The sequence below is a fragment of the Cheilinus undulatus genome, linkage group 9 (assembly GCF_018320785.1).
Source record: "Cheilinus undulatus linkage group 9, ASM1832078v1, whole genome shotgun sequence".
Taxonomy (NCBI): domain Eukaryota; kingdom Metazoa; phylum Chordata; class Actinopteri; order Labriformes; family Labridae; genus Cheilinus; species Cheilinus undulatus.
The window spans coordinates 27,386,070-27,401,727 of record NC_054873.1 but is presented as its reverse complement, the minus strand read 5'-3'; the positions used below and the strand labels follow the sequence as shown (position 1 = coordinate 27,401,727).

The 15,658-nt window shown below is 39.9% G+C and overlaps 2 protein-coding genes and 1 non-coding gene across 7 annotated transcripts in view; 2 read left to right on the top strand and 1 right to left on the bottom strand.

Moving 5' to 3' along the window:
- The first annotated feature begins 308 nt into the window (after positions 1–308).
- On the top strand, positions 309–4,182 carry si:dkey-30c15.13 (uncharacterized protein LOC558731 homolog). The gene is made up of 6 exons (XM_041796468.1): positions 309–502; positions 592–702; positions 1,966–2,022; positions 2,110–2,220; positions 2,389–2,535; positions 3,219–4,182. The coding sequence occupies exons 1-6, from the start codon at positions 329–331 to the stop codon at positions 3,270–3,272; spliced, it is 654 nt and encodes a 217-aa protein (XP_041652402.1). The 5' UTR covers positions 309–328; the 3' UTR covers positions 3,273–4,182.
- A 2,406-nt stretch (positions 4,183–6,588) lies between these two features.
- frmd4a (FERM domain containing 4A) overlaps positions 6,589–15,658 on the bottom strand; it is a 116,105-nt gene continuing 107,035 nt past the window's right edge. For 4 of the 5 annotated variants that reach the window (XM_041795510.1, XM_041795508.1, XM_041795507.1 and 1 more), the window contains exons 18-24: positions 15,517–15,573; positions 15,161–15,398; positions 14,740–14,898; positions 13,641–13,970; positions 12,934–13,511; positions 11,891–11,993; positions 6,589–9,841 (exon numbers count right to left, since the gene is read on the bottom strand). In XM_041795510.1, coding sequence (XP_041651444.1) covers positions 9,739–9,841; positions 11,891–11,993; positions 12,934–13,511; positions 13,641–13,970; positions 14,740–14,898; positions 15,161–15,398; positions 15,517–15,573 — 1,568 coding nt within the window. In that variant the 3' untranslated portion in view covers positions 6,589–9,738. Of the gene's footprint in view, positions 9,842–10,318; positions 10,391–11,890; positions 11,994–12,933; positions 13,512–13,640; positions 13,971–14,739; positions 14,899–15,160; positions 15,399–15,516; positions 15,574–15,658 lie in introns of all 5 variants that reach the window. The other variant, XM_041795509.1, reaches the window with a different exon arrangement.
- On the top strand, positions 12,233–12,305 carry trnam-cau. The gene has a single exon. It is a non-coding gene; the product is annotated as a tRNA-Met (tRNA).

The following is a 15,658-nucleotide window of genomic DNA, read 5'->3' as shown; positions in this document are numbered from 1 at the left end:
TTTAGACGTGAATAATTTCTGACCTGAAATCTCTTCCTCAAGACTGGACTTTAACCTTTCTTTATCTCTGAACTCAAAAGGAGCTTCGCCCTCTAGATCTACTTTTGTAAACTATGAAAGAGCAGCTGTGAGGAAATCTTTTTACATATTTCAGTTCGATAACATTTTCTTTGCCTGTGGAAAAACGAGTCAACACTTTCATATTCATTGAAGGTAAGAGGTTACTTGTGTTCAACAAGGATATCTACACAGTCAAAGGTGTTTGTGAGTTTTTAGTTGTTGACTGATTAGCAAAGGGAGGGCAATTTGACAGTTCTTCTTTTCCCAGATGATGACCCAGAACATGTTTCAAGAGGGTCTGCACCAGGTGTTTTTTAAGGACAGACACTCGGATGCTCCTACAGTGTCAGCCCAGGTCAGCACAGAGGATGAGGATTTATATAACGTCAGGATTCATCGATGGTTTGGGACGGTGGTTAACGCCAGAGTTTTAGTTGCTGGAGTAAGATCTCTATCTTCTTTAAAATCATTTGATAATATATACTGTCTATTTATTTCTTTTTACATCTGCTTTTATGTGTTTCTCCTCAGGTGGTTCAGATCCTCGGTGCCTTTGCTTGCATGCTTTTCACAGTCAGCCATACATGCATGAGCTACAACTGCTCTATCTCCATGACAACACCAGTGTGGTCAAGCATAGCTGTGAGTCCATGTTTGAATCTCTAAGACCGGTAGATTTTCAGTTGTGGGTTGGAACCCAAAAGTAGGTTGGGGAGCTGTTTTCAATCATTTACAAATGTGTGCCTGAAGAAAACTGTCAAAAGTCTTATGTACGGAAGCCCTAAGTGGTCACATGTTTGTATATTCTATTTTACACAATTTTGCCATGATAGCAGACATTTTGGTTGTTGTCATTACATCTGGACTTATTTGTCCCATGAAGTTGGGATAAAAAAAACTGGTTTCCTGTGATGAAGCATTATTAGCTCAAAATCTGAAGAAAACAGTTAAAATGTATGTTATCACAAGAAACACAGTAATATACAGTATGCTTGATTGTCCTCTCAGACCTTCTGTAATTATGAGCCTTATAAGCCTAGTTTGGTTAAAAATAAATGTTTACACTGAGAGTTTTTGTGTCTAAAAATTTCATAAATTCCATCAACAATTGTATTTATAAATCTTTTTTCCAACTTCTATTATCTTTCATCATTTTTAAAAAGTCAAGATCAACCCGATAAATAAGATAATTTTAGAAAAAAAATGTTATTTAAAAAAATACAAAAATCATTTTTTTTCTAATATACTACATGCAAATTGGATTTCCTTGAAAGAAATGTACACAGCCTTGAGTATGTTAATAATGCACAAAAACCTTTTATTATCAACATTTTTGTCAATTTTAACATTTTATTTAATGTTATACTTAAGGTGTTTGTGGCCACAAAAGGATGCCACACATATATAGCAAAAAGAAAAGGAATAGTATACATTAATAGGAATGTTATCCTATAAATGAGAAATACCATTTTGAGTGCCCCCCCATACACACGCTCCATACAAAAAGTCATCAGAGCTTATAATTGACCAGTTAAAAGTTCTGATTTCCACATATGCTTTCATAATGAAAATATAATTACCCTCCAAAATGTATCTTGTTAGCATTAACATGGTTAAAGTCCTAAAAAAATGGAGTTTAAAAAAAGAGGACATGGGTTCACTGGGTTAAATGGTTTAAACATGTTGGTTTTTACTGGCTCTGTTTTAAACCATATGTTTGGTTCCATCTTAGGTCCAAACTTTTAATTAAATAATTTAAGCTGTTGAAAATCATATGGGAATTTAGGTCATGATTTCTCACAAAGAACTCACACTGGCCCCCGGAAATGGACCAATTAAAAAACTATAGTTTAGTACTGACAGCTCAGAGTCAAATATCACTGTCAAATGTTTGTGTTGTTTTAGTTTGTAGCTGCTGGTTGTCTGACGGTAGAGGTTCAGAGGAGAGCTAATCAATTAAAGGTAAGTACTCTGATTTATGAACACAAATATGGCCTTTTCTTGCATTTGTATGACTTCTCTGTTTCCTGTCACATTAATCATGACCAGGTCATCACTCTGATGGGTCTGAACATTTTCAGTATGCTGTTCGGCTTCTCTGCTATCCTGGCAAACAGTGTCGCTTCTATAGAGCCTGTCCCACTCAACACCAAAGAGCAGGTATTCCTACCTTTGTTTAAGTCATTATTGTGTTCAGAATACTCTGGTTTCAGATCTACTAGTTCTACAAGACCACAGAAAAAAACGTTTTTCAAGGTCAGCCTTAAACTGAATGAGATAAATGACCAATCCTTCCTCCTCGTTGTCTCTTTTCTGATTTCTCACCAGCAAGCAGGTTCACACATCGCAAATGGGGGCTCCTTAGCATTTACTGTCGTCTGTTTGTTTGCTTCAGTCTACATACTTTTTCTAAGCTGGAGTGGTTTACGTCGCTACAGTCCCACCTATGTCCAGGCATACAGAACTGTCTCACAGGTACGTAACTAGAATAGGATGGATAAACTTAGAACGATAGGGGAAGTGATTCAACATTTATTTGGAGGCTCTAGTCTGGGCTTACCACCTTTTTATCATTTAGTTTGCCTGATGTATACAACTGGTGTCACAGTTTAACTGGGGTTGGATTAATTGGTGACTCTCCATTCTACAACTGGCTTCCTGATTTAAGAAGATACGGTGGATTCAGCAAGAATTCAGACCCCCTCCCCCCCATTTCAGTTTTGTTATGTTGCACCATGATGCTGCACTCAAAATATATATGTTCTCATTAATCTACACTCAGTACCTCATAACGACAAAGTGACAACAGAATTAAAAAAATATAAATTGAATTAAAAAAAATAATAAATAAATATCGTAGTGATATAAATATTCAGACCCTTTGTAAAACGCTTGAAATGTAGATCTGGTTCCTCCCATATCTCTGGATCTTTGCTGATGTCTTTGCTGGTATAACAGTAATATCACATTTGAGATTGAGATGTTTCACTGAATATCAGCACTGCAGTATTATCGTCTGTGGCTGTGAGCTTAAACTACGGCTGTGCTGATATTCAGTATTACAGCACTCATTCTCATGTGATATCAAATATTCCCTTCAAATGAATTAATTGAATTTAATGGCTCCTTAATTTCATTTTTTCCTCTTTGTGAAGCAGATTCAAGATGAAACCAATGGGCCTCTCCTAGAACAAGGTGAACACAATCTCTGAATCCCACAGACCTGAAGAGGCTCCCCCTCTCCTGTATGCACTGTTTGTTATTGTATATTTTTCAAAAACAGAGTTACTGTTGCTGATCAGGGTGTATTTATGAAATTCTTATCAAAAAGAAATGACATATTAACACATGTAGATCTGTGTAAAATTCAGTGTTGAGCTGATGATTTAAGTAATCGCTATAAATGTTCGTTTTTGGTGGATGAAACGGTTAATATTAACCATTGCTGATTAACAATTCCCTTGTTCTCTCAGGTGAACACTAGAGGGCAGCATTGTCACTGATTTGAACTGTTTTGCAGCAAGTTTCTTAAAATTGGACCCCTCTGTTTAATGTTATAATAGAGCAACCTTTTTCCCTGCTTACTCCCTACTTGTTTGTAAAATAATGGCGAGCTCCCCCAAGGACCAACACACCCCCCTGAAATCTTTGGCGCCCCCCTATGGGAGCCTGGAGCCAGGCTGGGAACCACTGTGAAAGAGGATGAAATGGTTTATTAAATAAAATAATTAACAGTTATCCAATATGAAATACATTTATCAGAGCTCATTACGATGCTGAATATTAGAAACAGAGGCCATACATTAACATTTGTCATTGTTTTGGAAACAAGAGGAGTAATCTAAAAAATTCTCAAATGCTTCCATCACTAGCTTTGAAGAGGACACTTCCATGCAAAAAAAGTTCAAGATATTTGGCTTGAATTCATTAATAAAAATGTATTAAAAGGCTCAAGATAACTAAATTCTCTAGTGGTATATGATGTTGTAAGAAGAAAACTAATCAAAAGCTCAACAGGATAAAACATCTTGGAAACCATTGCTCTAAGGACACATGCACTGTAATGTACATCAGCTAATCAGCTTTTGGATGTTTCAGAGTATTCAGTACCAATAAAAAGTATTCACCCAATTGGATGTTTTACTTTTTTATTGATTTTATGAACAATAATTGTCAATATGATTTGGCTTTTTTGAGAAAACAAAACACAACAACAACAAAAAACTCTTTAATGTCATATTAAAAACAGCTTTCTACAAAGTAATGTCACTTAAACAAAAATATATAATGTAAAATAGGTGACTGCATAAATATTCACCCCCTTTAAAATGACTGACCTGATTCAACAGAGATCCAGCCAATTAGTGCTAGTAGTCTTTCAGTTAGCAAAATGGGGTTCACCTGAGTGCTGTGAATGTGTCTCAAGTGGCTGTAGTAAAAAGACAGCTGTGTCTGGAAGGTCCAGTCACTGGTTAAACAGTATTCATGGTAACCATTACACCATGAAGGCAAAAGAACACTTCAAGCAACTCAGAGAAAAAGTTATTGAAAAGTAGAAGTCAGGGGATAGATACAAAAAAAATCCTTGGCACTTATCAACCTGGGCTCCTCACCAGTCAAAGCTTTATGGGAGCGTGGCAAAGAGAAAGCCACTGTTGAAGAAAACTAAGTCTTGACTAGAGTTCACCTAAAGGCATGTGAGAGACTCCTTGGTCAAATGAAAGAAAGTTCTTTGGTCTGATGAGACCAAAATGGTGCTTTTTGGCCATCAGGCAAGTTGCTAAGAACACCAAAAACTTCACATCACCACAAACACACTGTCCCCACTGTGAAGCACGGTGGTGGCAGCATCATGCTGTGGGGATGCTTCTTGGCATCTGAAAGGCTTTTAAAGGTAGAGGGTAAAATAAACAATATAGGAAACCTTGAAGGACAATTTTATTCGGACTGCAAAGGAACTACGGCTTAATAGCAGATTTATTTTCCTGCAAGCGATGACCTGAAGCATACAGCAAGAACTACATAGAAATGGTTTAAAGACAACAAGGTGAATGTTCTGGAGTGGCCGAGTCAAAGCCCAGACCTCAATGTAACAGAGATTTTGTGGCTGGACTTGAAAAGAGCCATTTGTGCTCAATCCTCATGTAAACTGACAGAGATTGGGTAGTTTTGCGAAGAAAAATGGAGAAAAATTAAAGTGTCCAGATGTGCAAGCCTGATTAAAACCAAGCCAGACAGACTCAGTGCTGTGATTACAGCCAATGGTGCATCTACTAAATACTGACTTGAAGGGGATGAATATTCATGCAGTCAATTATATGGTAAGAAAATGGTAAAACTATTATTAGCACTGTAACCATGCTTGTTTTGAACTTTTCTAGACAAAGACCAAGTATTGACGATATGGTGATTAAATATTCAAGATTGTGCTGTCATTTTCTCTGCAAATATAAACACAGTTAATTAGAAGGAAACCCCTCAATGGGTGAGGATTAAATTATGTTCAGATCATTGTGTACTCCCTGTTTTGATCTATAATAAATGCCTGTTTAAATGAACTTGCATCCCACCTTAAATGATTTCATTGTGCCCTAATGTGAATACAGTATGTGCTCAGTTTCACAGTAAAAGGCTCAGACTTTTATTCACACAGACATATATGTACAGAGTGAACAGTGGAACAATAAAGTGCAGGTTGTGGTGTTTGTGGGTATTTAAATGATGGAGCATTTCATTAAGAACATCAAGCAAGGTCATGCACTGCTCCTATGGTAAGCACACACACGAACACAAACACAGAGAAGAAAGAAAGTTTCTCACGGCATGTCGGGCTAACAGCTTCCAGCTGTTGCCTGGTTGTGTGAGCTGCTATGGGAACACACTAAGGACAAAGAAGAACGAGGGGTTCAATAATAAACGGAAAGGGAAGGAGAATAAAAGAAAGCAGGGGGAGCAGGTTGGGTGTCCTACAGAAATGGACTTCTCTGGTAGAAACCACTGTTTGTGGCAAAGACTAAAAACTTCCGGCAGTTTAGGAGCCAGTTTGCCTTAACATGAGTGTATATGTAACTGCATGGAGAATCCATTTGATCAGATGTCTGCTTCTCCAACACGTGAACGTTCCTGTTGCATAAACACAGCAAAAGATTGTTCAGTGTTATCTCAGTGAGCTGTATTGGTATTTAAACCATGCAATGACGCATTTTTGCAGCTGTTCAATCTGGTTCTCCGCCGCTGGGTGCTGAGTCATAACTAATCTTCAGAGCGTCTTTTCCTCTCGAATCCACAGGAAATCCTCTGTCTCCTTCTCCGTGAGGACAGAGTGTGAAGAAAGCATGAGTGAGGCCTGGGTGTGATGACAGGAGAGTGAGTGTGTCCAGAGGAGAGGAAGCACGAGGGAATCCCCTATAATGAGTCTGGCTACGAAGTCTGATGGTCTGACCTTTCAGCAGTAGCCTCTGGATAAAAGGGTCTGATGTGAGACACCTGGGAGGAAGAGGATGTATAAAGAAAACACAAGAAGACATATTCTTGAGAACATTCATCAATAATTTATTTTTCTTATTCTGAAGAACCACCACGGCTTCTCATCTTGAAAATTCATCGTCAATTTCCAACAACACACTTTTGAAAAATGTAAAGTTACTATACAAATTTTTAATAGAAAAAAGAATAAATTAACTGTGGAATTCAGTTATTTTTTAATCAATTCCACATTTTTTTCTACAACACCTTAAATGTATTGTTACAGTTGAACAGAACCGATAAAATCAAGTTACATGCTCTATTGTCTGGTAGGGGAAGTGTTCTACTATTAAACTGTTAAAATAAGCTTCATTTTGCACATCTGGTATTGTATCTGTTGAAATCAATGAAGAGGTGTCTAAAGATCCTACGTGACAAAGCAGTAACTGGTCATTTTGTAGCACCTGAAAGGGTTGTTATAATGTCAGAACAAAATAAAAAAAACAATACTCATTCATATAAAATGACACATTGTTAAAACAATGAATGTGAATGTTAAAAACCCCACAAAACCCTTACAGTGCCCTTCCGTACATACAGGTAAAGACTGATAAAAGAGTTAGTTCAGTTCTCTTAGGTGTGTTACAAAAACCTCAAACATTTCTATGGAGCACAGAAAATCTGGTACGTTTGGAGCTACAGAGGGAGGGGATGTCACACTTCTTCACATTGGGCTCAGAGATTACCACAAAGTTTAAAACAGGACTGTCTGAGGGGCGAGGGGACACTATGGAGAAAGACGTGCTTATAAAAGTCAGATGCTGAATATCTTTGGGGTCTTTATTTGTCAGTGGGTCTGTGGGGCATGCATGGGATTATAATGTCTTCATGGGCAGAGACTCTGACAGCGCAAAGCAAGGATAAACTCGCAGTCTGAAACGTGACTTGAATACAGTATTGAAATTTTTCCTACGACATATTGACCAAGGAGTTTTGGTTTGAATTCTGGGTAAAGGCTGATCAAATCTGACCAGCTGTTGGTGCACAACTCATGCAAGGAGTAAGTCTACCTTCCTCTTACTAAAATAGACCAGAAAGTGGCAGACAAGTGATGTGATTGAATTATTAATGCAAGAAGTACAAATGCCATACTGATTGTTATACAGCGCATCCAGATATAGTGTAAATACATGATGAAAACTTTATTTCTGAGATGTAGAATCAGTCATAATCTTTGTGAAATTAAAACCAGAGTAATTCATATTCTTTGATACAATTAAACAACACAAATTCTGGTAAAAGGGTAAAAAGGGGGAGTGATTCTGGGACAGCTTAAACATGCAGCTCTTCCTTCATATAAAACCAAATGTGCTTCTTCTAACCCTGCTTTGATTTTTGACTGCGTGAATGAGAAAATTTAATATCTCCATTTAAAGGGGTTAGAAATGTTTTGTTTTTACTTCTTGTAATTGCTTTTGGACACTACAGGCTATGTATCTACCAGTGTCCAATATCTGTTGTAGCTTTTCCAGATTACCCCTCATACACTCTGGCACTCCAAATTAATAAAATATTGAGGTTGATAAATGTGCATGCTCTTATTGTAGGCACAGCCCCACATCCAGTTAATGTTGTGCTTCTCAAAGTTTGAATTATTCCAACAACACTTGCTATAAAATCAGAGAGTAGTCTGTTCAGTGCTTTCTTTGGGGAAAATCTGTTAATTTACTGCTTAAAGGGATTTAAGCTTGAAAGAGAATCTGCTTCAGAGATAAATTACAGTACAAATGTAAAGCACCAACATGTTTGGCACTGAAAAACTTGCGCTCATGCATGCCCATGATGTGAGGTGTTGTGACTGTCATGTGTGTCCAAGCCAGCGTTCAGATTTAGAGCATCTGAGAAAAAGATGAGAAACCACAGTGCTACGACAGACGCTGATACAAAGTCAGCATGGAGAGAACTGGAACGGAGCCGAGACCAGAGGAGGAAAGTGTCAAAATTTTCACTGATCAGCAAAATCATTCAACAAATGCAGTGGATGTGAAAAGTGTTCTCCTCTCAGAGGTAAAACAGAAATAAATGTGATCAGAATGTCTTGTTTGATGGCAGAAATAAAACAGTTTTTGATGGCTATGTTTCACCTCAACTAATCCCCCTTGCTCAGGCTATAAAGTGACCAAACAGTCTGTAGTGGGCAGAAGATCTTGACCACTGAAGTTAAATAAATATGTATGATGAAGTCTCTAATGCCAAACCCAATAGCAACAACTCCAAATCTTCTTAAGATGCTTTAATAACCCTTTAAACCTCACAAGGAAGAGAACACGGCAAAGTGCCTGCTTCACTACACTCAGTAGATTCAAACCAGTTTGTGTTCTGTTTGTTATTGCTGTAGTCCTCATGAATATCCCAGATAGAGTCCCGTGAACCATCCACACGCCATCACTGTGAAGAGCTCCAGCCTGTGGAACCTGGAGTGACCACCCAGTTAATCCAGTCCTTGTCTTTGGTTGTGGGTTGAACTGAGAGGAGTTGAATTTCTCTGATGATGGCTATGTTTATTTTTCATCTTCTCATAAATATGCAGGGACAAATAACAAAAAAGGACAAACATTAATGAGAATAATGAATCCAAGAGAGTTTGTTTGGGCCTTGAATTTTTCTTTTAAACTGGTGGCTCAAATCCAGCAGGTATCATCTGATTGGGTGGCAGTGCAGTGGTGTGAATGAGATCAAGAAGGTGCCAAAGCGGAACTATGAAACAGATCATAGAGTGGCTGATGTTTCAGTTGAGCTGTATCTTTAATATTTCTCTGTGCTCTCTCTTCCTAACGCTCTTTCCCATTTGTTTGTGTGCTGAGAGTGAGTAAAGATCGGGCTCTGTGGTGCTGCAGGGAATCACTTAAACACCTGAGGTGGCACTTCTCAGTCCGTTCTGTGAAAGTCAGCCCTCACCGGAGCCCAGCGAGTGTGTCCCTGTCCAGCTGAGCTGTGATAGAGGGGCTTAATTAAGAGGTGGTGAAATGGATGGAGGGCAGAGGGTTTAAGGGAGGAGGGAGGCTTATGTCCAGTCCTCCAGTGCGGTCAGGGTGGGCCGTTTTTGTGGGGCTTAGAGGATGAGGTGTTCAGTTGTCAATGAGTGGTGGTGAGGGACAGTGGAGACGCAGTAGGAGAGGGCAAAGGGACATTTCTGGGCCCTGCAGGAAGATCTCAAACCAGGGTTCCAGGTTTGGCCTTGTCATGTCCGTACCACTGCACATCTGCCAGCTCTGAGCACAGGGGGCTGCTGAGAAAACAGCTGTCACTGAAAGACCTGTAGATGCAGAGAAAGGTCGGGTGAGACCAACAAATACATGCATTTAATTACAAAGATTAATCAATAATCTAAATTTTGTCAACTTGATTTCAAGTGATCTGATCCTAAGCCTTTTTCTCTGTTAAAGCACATAGAAAACATGCTTAAATATTTCTATTAGTAACTCCTGTGAGAAATTAGCCACAGTGTCAGAGCACAGAGCAGAGCGCATGCAGAGATCAGATGCAGCCAGAGAGAGTACGTGACAGAAATTACAACCAAACACCATTGCTTAGTCAGCCCCCTACAGTTGATGGTTTAAGTGACAGATGTCTTTGATTAAAAATCTAATTGTGAGGAAAACTGATACTGCTGCCACTTTTTATTTTGTCTATGAGGCTCTTTTCAGTCTCTTTTATGCCTCTGCTGTGTTTTCCCAACAGTAAAAATGTAGGTTTAGACCCCAGGGGGGCAGGCAGAGAGCACAGACAGTACCTCTATGCATCAGAGCTGGGCTGAGGGGGAGACTGACAGACGTCCACAGTAGGAGAGCTGTCTGCTGTCCCTCTAAACCAGGAGAGAGGACAAACACACAAGTAAAGAAGGGGTTAGTGCAGAAAAGGAAAGAGGCCGGAAAGAGAACAACATTTATATTAAGTAATAAAAAAATCAGTGACAAAAGGGTATCAGAGTGAGAGAAATGACCCAAGACAGAAAGAAAAGAGTAGACGCAGCAATGGAAAAATTGATAAGATAGAAAAAAAAAGGGAGGTGACAGATTATTGGATTTTTAGAATGAAGTTAAAAAAGAGCCCCCAACCACAACAACACCATTCTCTAGTAACAGTTTAACAATACATACAAAGTCAGCTGACACACAAAGCATGAGGGGATGCATAGTTTTAAGGTTTTTGTGGGATAGACATTTAAGGAAAGAAGCTGAGTAGTTAGGACATTTTCTGGTTTCTATCCAGCTTCAAACATAGACTGCTCCAGGTGTGACTGTGGGTGTGCCCAAAAATAATTCAACATAAACAGAGGAGGAGGCGCAGTGGAGAATTTTTAATCCTATGAAAATGAGGCAAGTGATCTGTCACTCAGTGTCAAAGAAGCTATTTATACCTTGCATTAACATCCATCCTTGCATTTAGCCATACACTTGAGAGGAGTCTGGCTGCAGACCGTATAATTCTGACGGCACACAGACCGTTCATCTGAGACACCATACATCTCAGAAAGGAAATGCCATACTAGTTATTTCAAGTTTGAGATTTTTAAAATTCCCCTTTGTTCATAAACAATGTCCAGCAGTTACACACATGAAAAAGCCACATTGCAAACATTACATTAAGAAACATTTCATAAATAAAACAACAAAAAGGACAGAGGTCTAATCCAGGATTGAATTATGCATAGATCCATTTTAGAAATAGATATGTGAACAACGGCTCGCTTTAGTTTCATTAGCTTAAGATAAAGCTAACATAAGGATGCTACCTACGTAATTAATTACTACACAAGCCAATGAAGCCAAGTTAGCTTTTCAATCTGAATGTTTAGCAATGTTAAGCTTAGCTACGTAGATAATGTAACTACTTACGTAGCTGCTCTGTTGTTACACTATGCATTTACATGCATCTACACTGAGTATTTGAGATCAGAATTCCCCTCTCTATTTCACATGCAAATAAGTACCTCTGCCTGTTTGAAAAGACAGAATGCATCATCGTTTAAGCTCAGTGGGAGCCAACATTGTTGGATGGACGTTTACTCAAACAAACATATGTGGTTGAAGGCATCCCAGACCACCTCTGTATGTGGTCTGAACTATCGGGTGCTGCTATTTAGGCTTACTACTAGGTATCAGATATCAGCTTGGATGGCATCAATATGGCCAAGGGCACATATGCCTGAACTCTCATTTTTATGTGGATCAAAATGCTCTAGTCCACTCATGAATGGTCTGACTGGTCAGATCTTCATATGTCCATGATGTGTCTTTTGGTGCCTTACAACACGTTATTGGACCAATTAAATACAAGTAAACAGGCTTTGTGCCTCTCTTACCCGCTCTGCCAATTAAGGATGTGCTGTGGGCTGCAGGGGGGTGTGGGTGTGGCTGCATGCTCGCTGGAGGGCGTCATACTCCTCTGGCTGTGAGGGGAAGCAGCTATGGGGGAAAAACATCACTTAGTCATGGTGAATGAGACAGAAATTGAACAGCACGAGTTGCAGCACACTGAAACAAACACACCTAAACATATAGATTTAAAGGCTTAGAAAAAACCCACAGCATACATTCTACAGAGAGGTGAGCACCAAAGGAATTTCAACTATGCTTCAGCCCAAAGTCTGGGGGGGATGTGGCCTCAGGGGTCTTGTTACACTAGAGTGACAAAGAAAGTGCATGCCTCGTTGGCGCAGTAGGCAGTGCGTCAGTCTCATAATCTGAAGGTCGTGAGTTCGAGCCTCACACGGGGCAAAGCTTTTCCATTTCACAACTTTTGGTTCTCAGGCTTTCTGTTTACAATGATTAAATTCACATCTGTTTATTTAACAAAGTATGGTGCAAACAGCATATATTCCTGAGATTAGTAGGATTTCTGGAAACGTTCTTATTGTCTTATAATTTAACTTCAACAGCAAGAGGGTCACATAGGAAAATCACTGGGTATTCACAGACAGCTGCAACAGCTACCATATAACTGAGGTTCACTAAACTTAAAATATGGCCATCCACATGCCTTTTCTTTCAAATGAAGAAATAAATAATAATAAACAATAAATACCCTTGTCTAGGCTATTGCTTGTTGTAGTTGTTAAAAGTGATGTTTTATTTGACCCATATGCCAAATACCTGCATGAATCATGAAATACTCTTCAGTGGGTTCATGTTCTCAAATCACAAATAAAATTATCTTTCTAATATTCTTTATTTTTAAGATTTCCTGACAGAATCGCTCTTTAACATACAAACAGCAGATAGAAGTCAACAAGTTCATAATGTTAAAAATCTCAGAATAAACTTCATATGTGTAAAATTCAGTAAATAAAATATACATGACATCGTTCACCCAAAAAAGTAAAGTCTGTTTAATGAAAACACTCACCTGGTGAGCCCTTGGCGAGTGTCCCTACTCTACTCCCTCGACCATGTCCCAGGGTGCCTTGCTGTGACCCTGCCTCAGAGGATGACCCTGAATGTGAGTGACTCCTCTCCTTCAGGCTCCCTGACGACCGCTGGTACCAGCACCGCAGCTCTTCAGACACTGCTGCCCTCCCCCCTCCTCCTCCACCACCCTCCCGCCCCAACGATGGAGTCCGTACGATCTGAGAGCGTGACGGTGTTAGCCGGCCACTTCCCTCCCCACCCTCCTCCCCTCCCCAGGCCTCTTTGTACAGTCCTCCGGCTGTGTAGGAGCTTGATGTCTTAAACTGGGCCTTCACGCTGTAGTGACCCTCCTGATCGCTCTCCAGGCTACGCACCACCACGGGGTTGGGGCTGCCCTCCACGTACAGTGGGTACTCCTTAATGCGGTATTGAGAGGAGGGCTGGCTCTGACTGTGAAGATAGACTCCATGGTGTCCTCCTCCCATCCCACCTCCACCTGAGCCTCCACCAGAGCCGTTCTTAGCTGCCAGGTTTGGCATTGAGCCAGAGTTTGAAGAACCCAGGTGACCTGCAGACCTGGAGGGAGATTGAAAGATGATAATCAAACTCACCGCAGAATTGTTTTTTTTGAATGTATGATACATAAAGAAATAAAAATAAGATGAGTAAAGGAATCCTCTTTCCCTGCATTTTCTCTGTTCCTACCTGTGCCTTTGCCTCTGTCTCTGTCTGGCTTTGGAGGGCGAGTCCTCTCCAAGCGTGGAGTAGTTGGGGTTGCTGCCAGGTGGTCCACCGGGGTAGTAATGCTCTGAGCTGCTTTGGCTGGTGCAGGATGAGCAGTCATCCAGTGGGTCAGAGCCGTTTGAACCACGACCTGGGCCCAGGAAGAAGTCAGGGCTGCCCAGTGTGCCCAAAGTGTGCGGGTGTGCATCGGGATCGGATACCAACAGTTTGCCCTGAGACTCGAGGCTCGAGCTGCGGTTCCTAAAGTGCTGAGCAAGGCTGTGCAGACGAGTGGGACTGATGTCCACTGACCTGTAAGACGCAGAATCGTGAAAGAGGCCGAATTTAGCGGCTGAGTTGACATATTAACATAATGAAGTGGACATGACAATGAAAAAGAAATAACAGATGCAGAAAGTCAGAACAGGAAGCCCTGTAAGAACTTTTAGCTGGAGTACAGAGAGATGGGAGTGTGTAAGACTTATCATATAACCTGCAGGCAAAGGGTTAAAGAGCACAAGACTATTGTAGTCAAGTGAAAGTACAGATATTTTGGTTAAAATTTAAATAATTAGAGGAAATATTGCTGTCCAACTTATCTACTCAAGTAAAAGTTAAAATATTTGATTTAAAGTTTATTTAAAGTAAAGCAATGAGAACATTAGAATTCAAAAGTCTAACTAGTTTTTTTTTTAGGTATGGTCATATTTCTATAACAAAGTGAAACAAAAAATCTGTTTTGGGATGCAATGTGGGATTGTTTTCTCTCTCTGTGTTACTGACAGTCATGTGTAGTCAAAGCCAAACTACCCGCCAGTTTCAGGCTGCTGAGAGAGAGCTAGAATCTCCATATTTTGACTTTAAAATTTTGTGTTTTATACTCTTCTTCCCCCAAAAAATATACAATTAAAAGTAAAATTACTAATTTCAAAATGTACTCTAGAAAGTACAGTTACACAAAAAAGCTACTTAATTACACTATTTTGAGTAAAGGTTATTAGTTTTCCACCCCTGCCTTTAGGGTTTGCTATAGAAGTGCAGTTTTGTGTAACCCACAACAACTGAAGGTAGAGTGACCTACCTAGTGGAATGTACATAGTGTGGCGTTCTGGTCTTCAGGTCGGGGGTCGATGGCATACTGGACTGAGAATTCCAGTGAGGGATGCTCCTGATAGGGCTGCTCTGCAGTGAGTTACTTCCCCCTGCTTCTGCACTTCCAGAGCTTGGGAAACGCCTGTGACTACATAGACAATAAAAATCCATCACATACACAGTTCTTTCGACTATGTGAAATTTAATGTACTAAATGTAGTCAGCCCATACATGAGGAATTTACAGTTGTAATACCATATATTGTGGCTTATTTGCTTGCATGTATGGTGATTTTACAACCTTACATCATCTTAAAGCAGTTCTAATTTTCAATTCTTTAAATGATGCTGAAAGCCTTCCACAGGGTGGTAAAAGTATAGCAGCTGTATTTCAGATATATACTCTCGTACCTGGAGTGAGAGGAACGTTTTTTAACTTTTTCATAAGGCTCATCCAGTGATGATTCACTCCACATCTTGGGTTTGATGGGTGATTTATCGTAGTCGGAGCGTGTGTAGTGCAGATGTCGCAGGCCGTCCAGGGACTGCGGTGGAGGAGGCCGACTGTGGGATGGTGGTCGAGGAGGGAGACCCTTGTGGGGTGATGCTACTGGAGAGAACGTGGGGGTACCTGTAACTTGAGAATCATCTGAAATAGAGTAACCATTGGATTAGGTTATATCAAATGAGTCAGACATTTTTTTTCAAGGCATCATGGAAAAGAAACACACATTACTTGTGAAATGATGTGGAAAACTGACACCTACCATCATCCAAGACCAGAGCGTCAGACAATGAGCTGTCTTCAGAGCCGATATTGGCTTCTATAGGACAGAGATGAGATTGGACCATTACTAAATCTAAAAGCTCTAAAGCCTCAATTTAGCAGAACTTCAATAAATCAGAAAT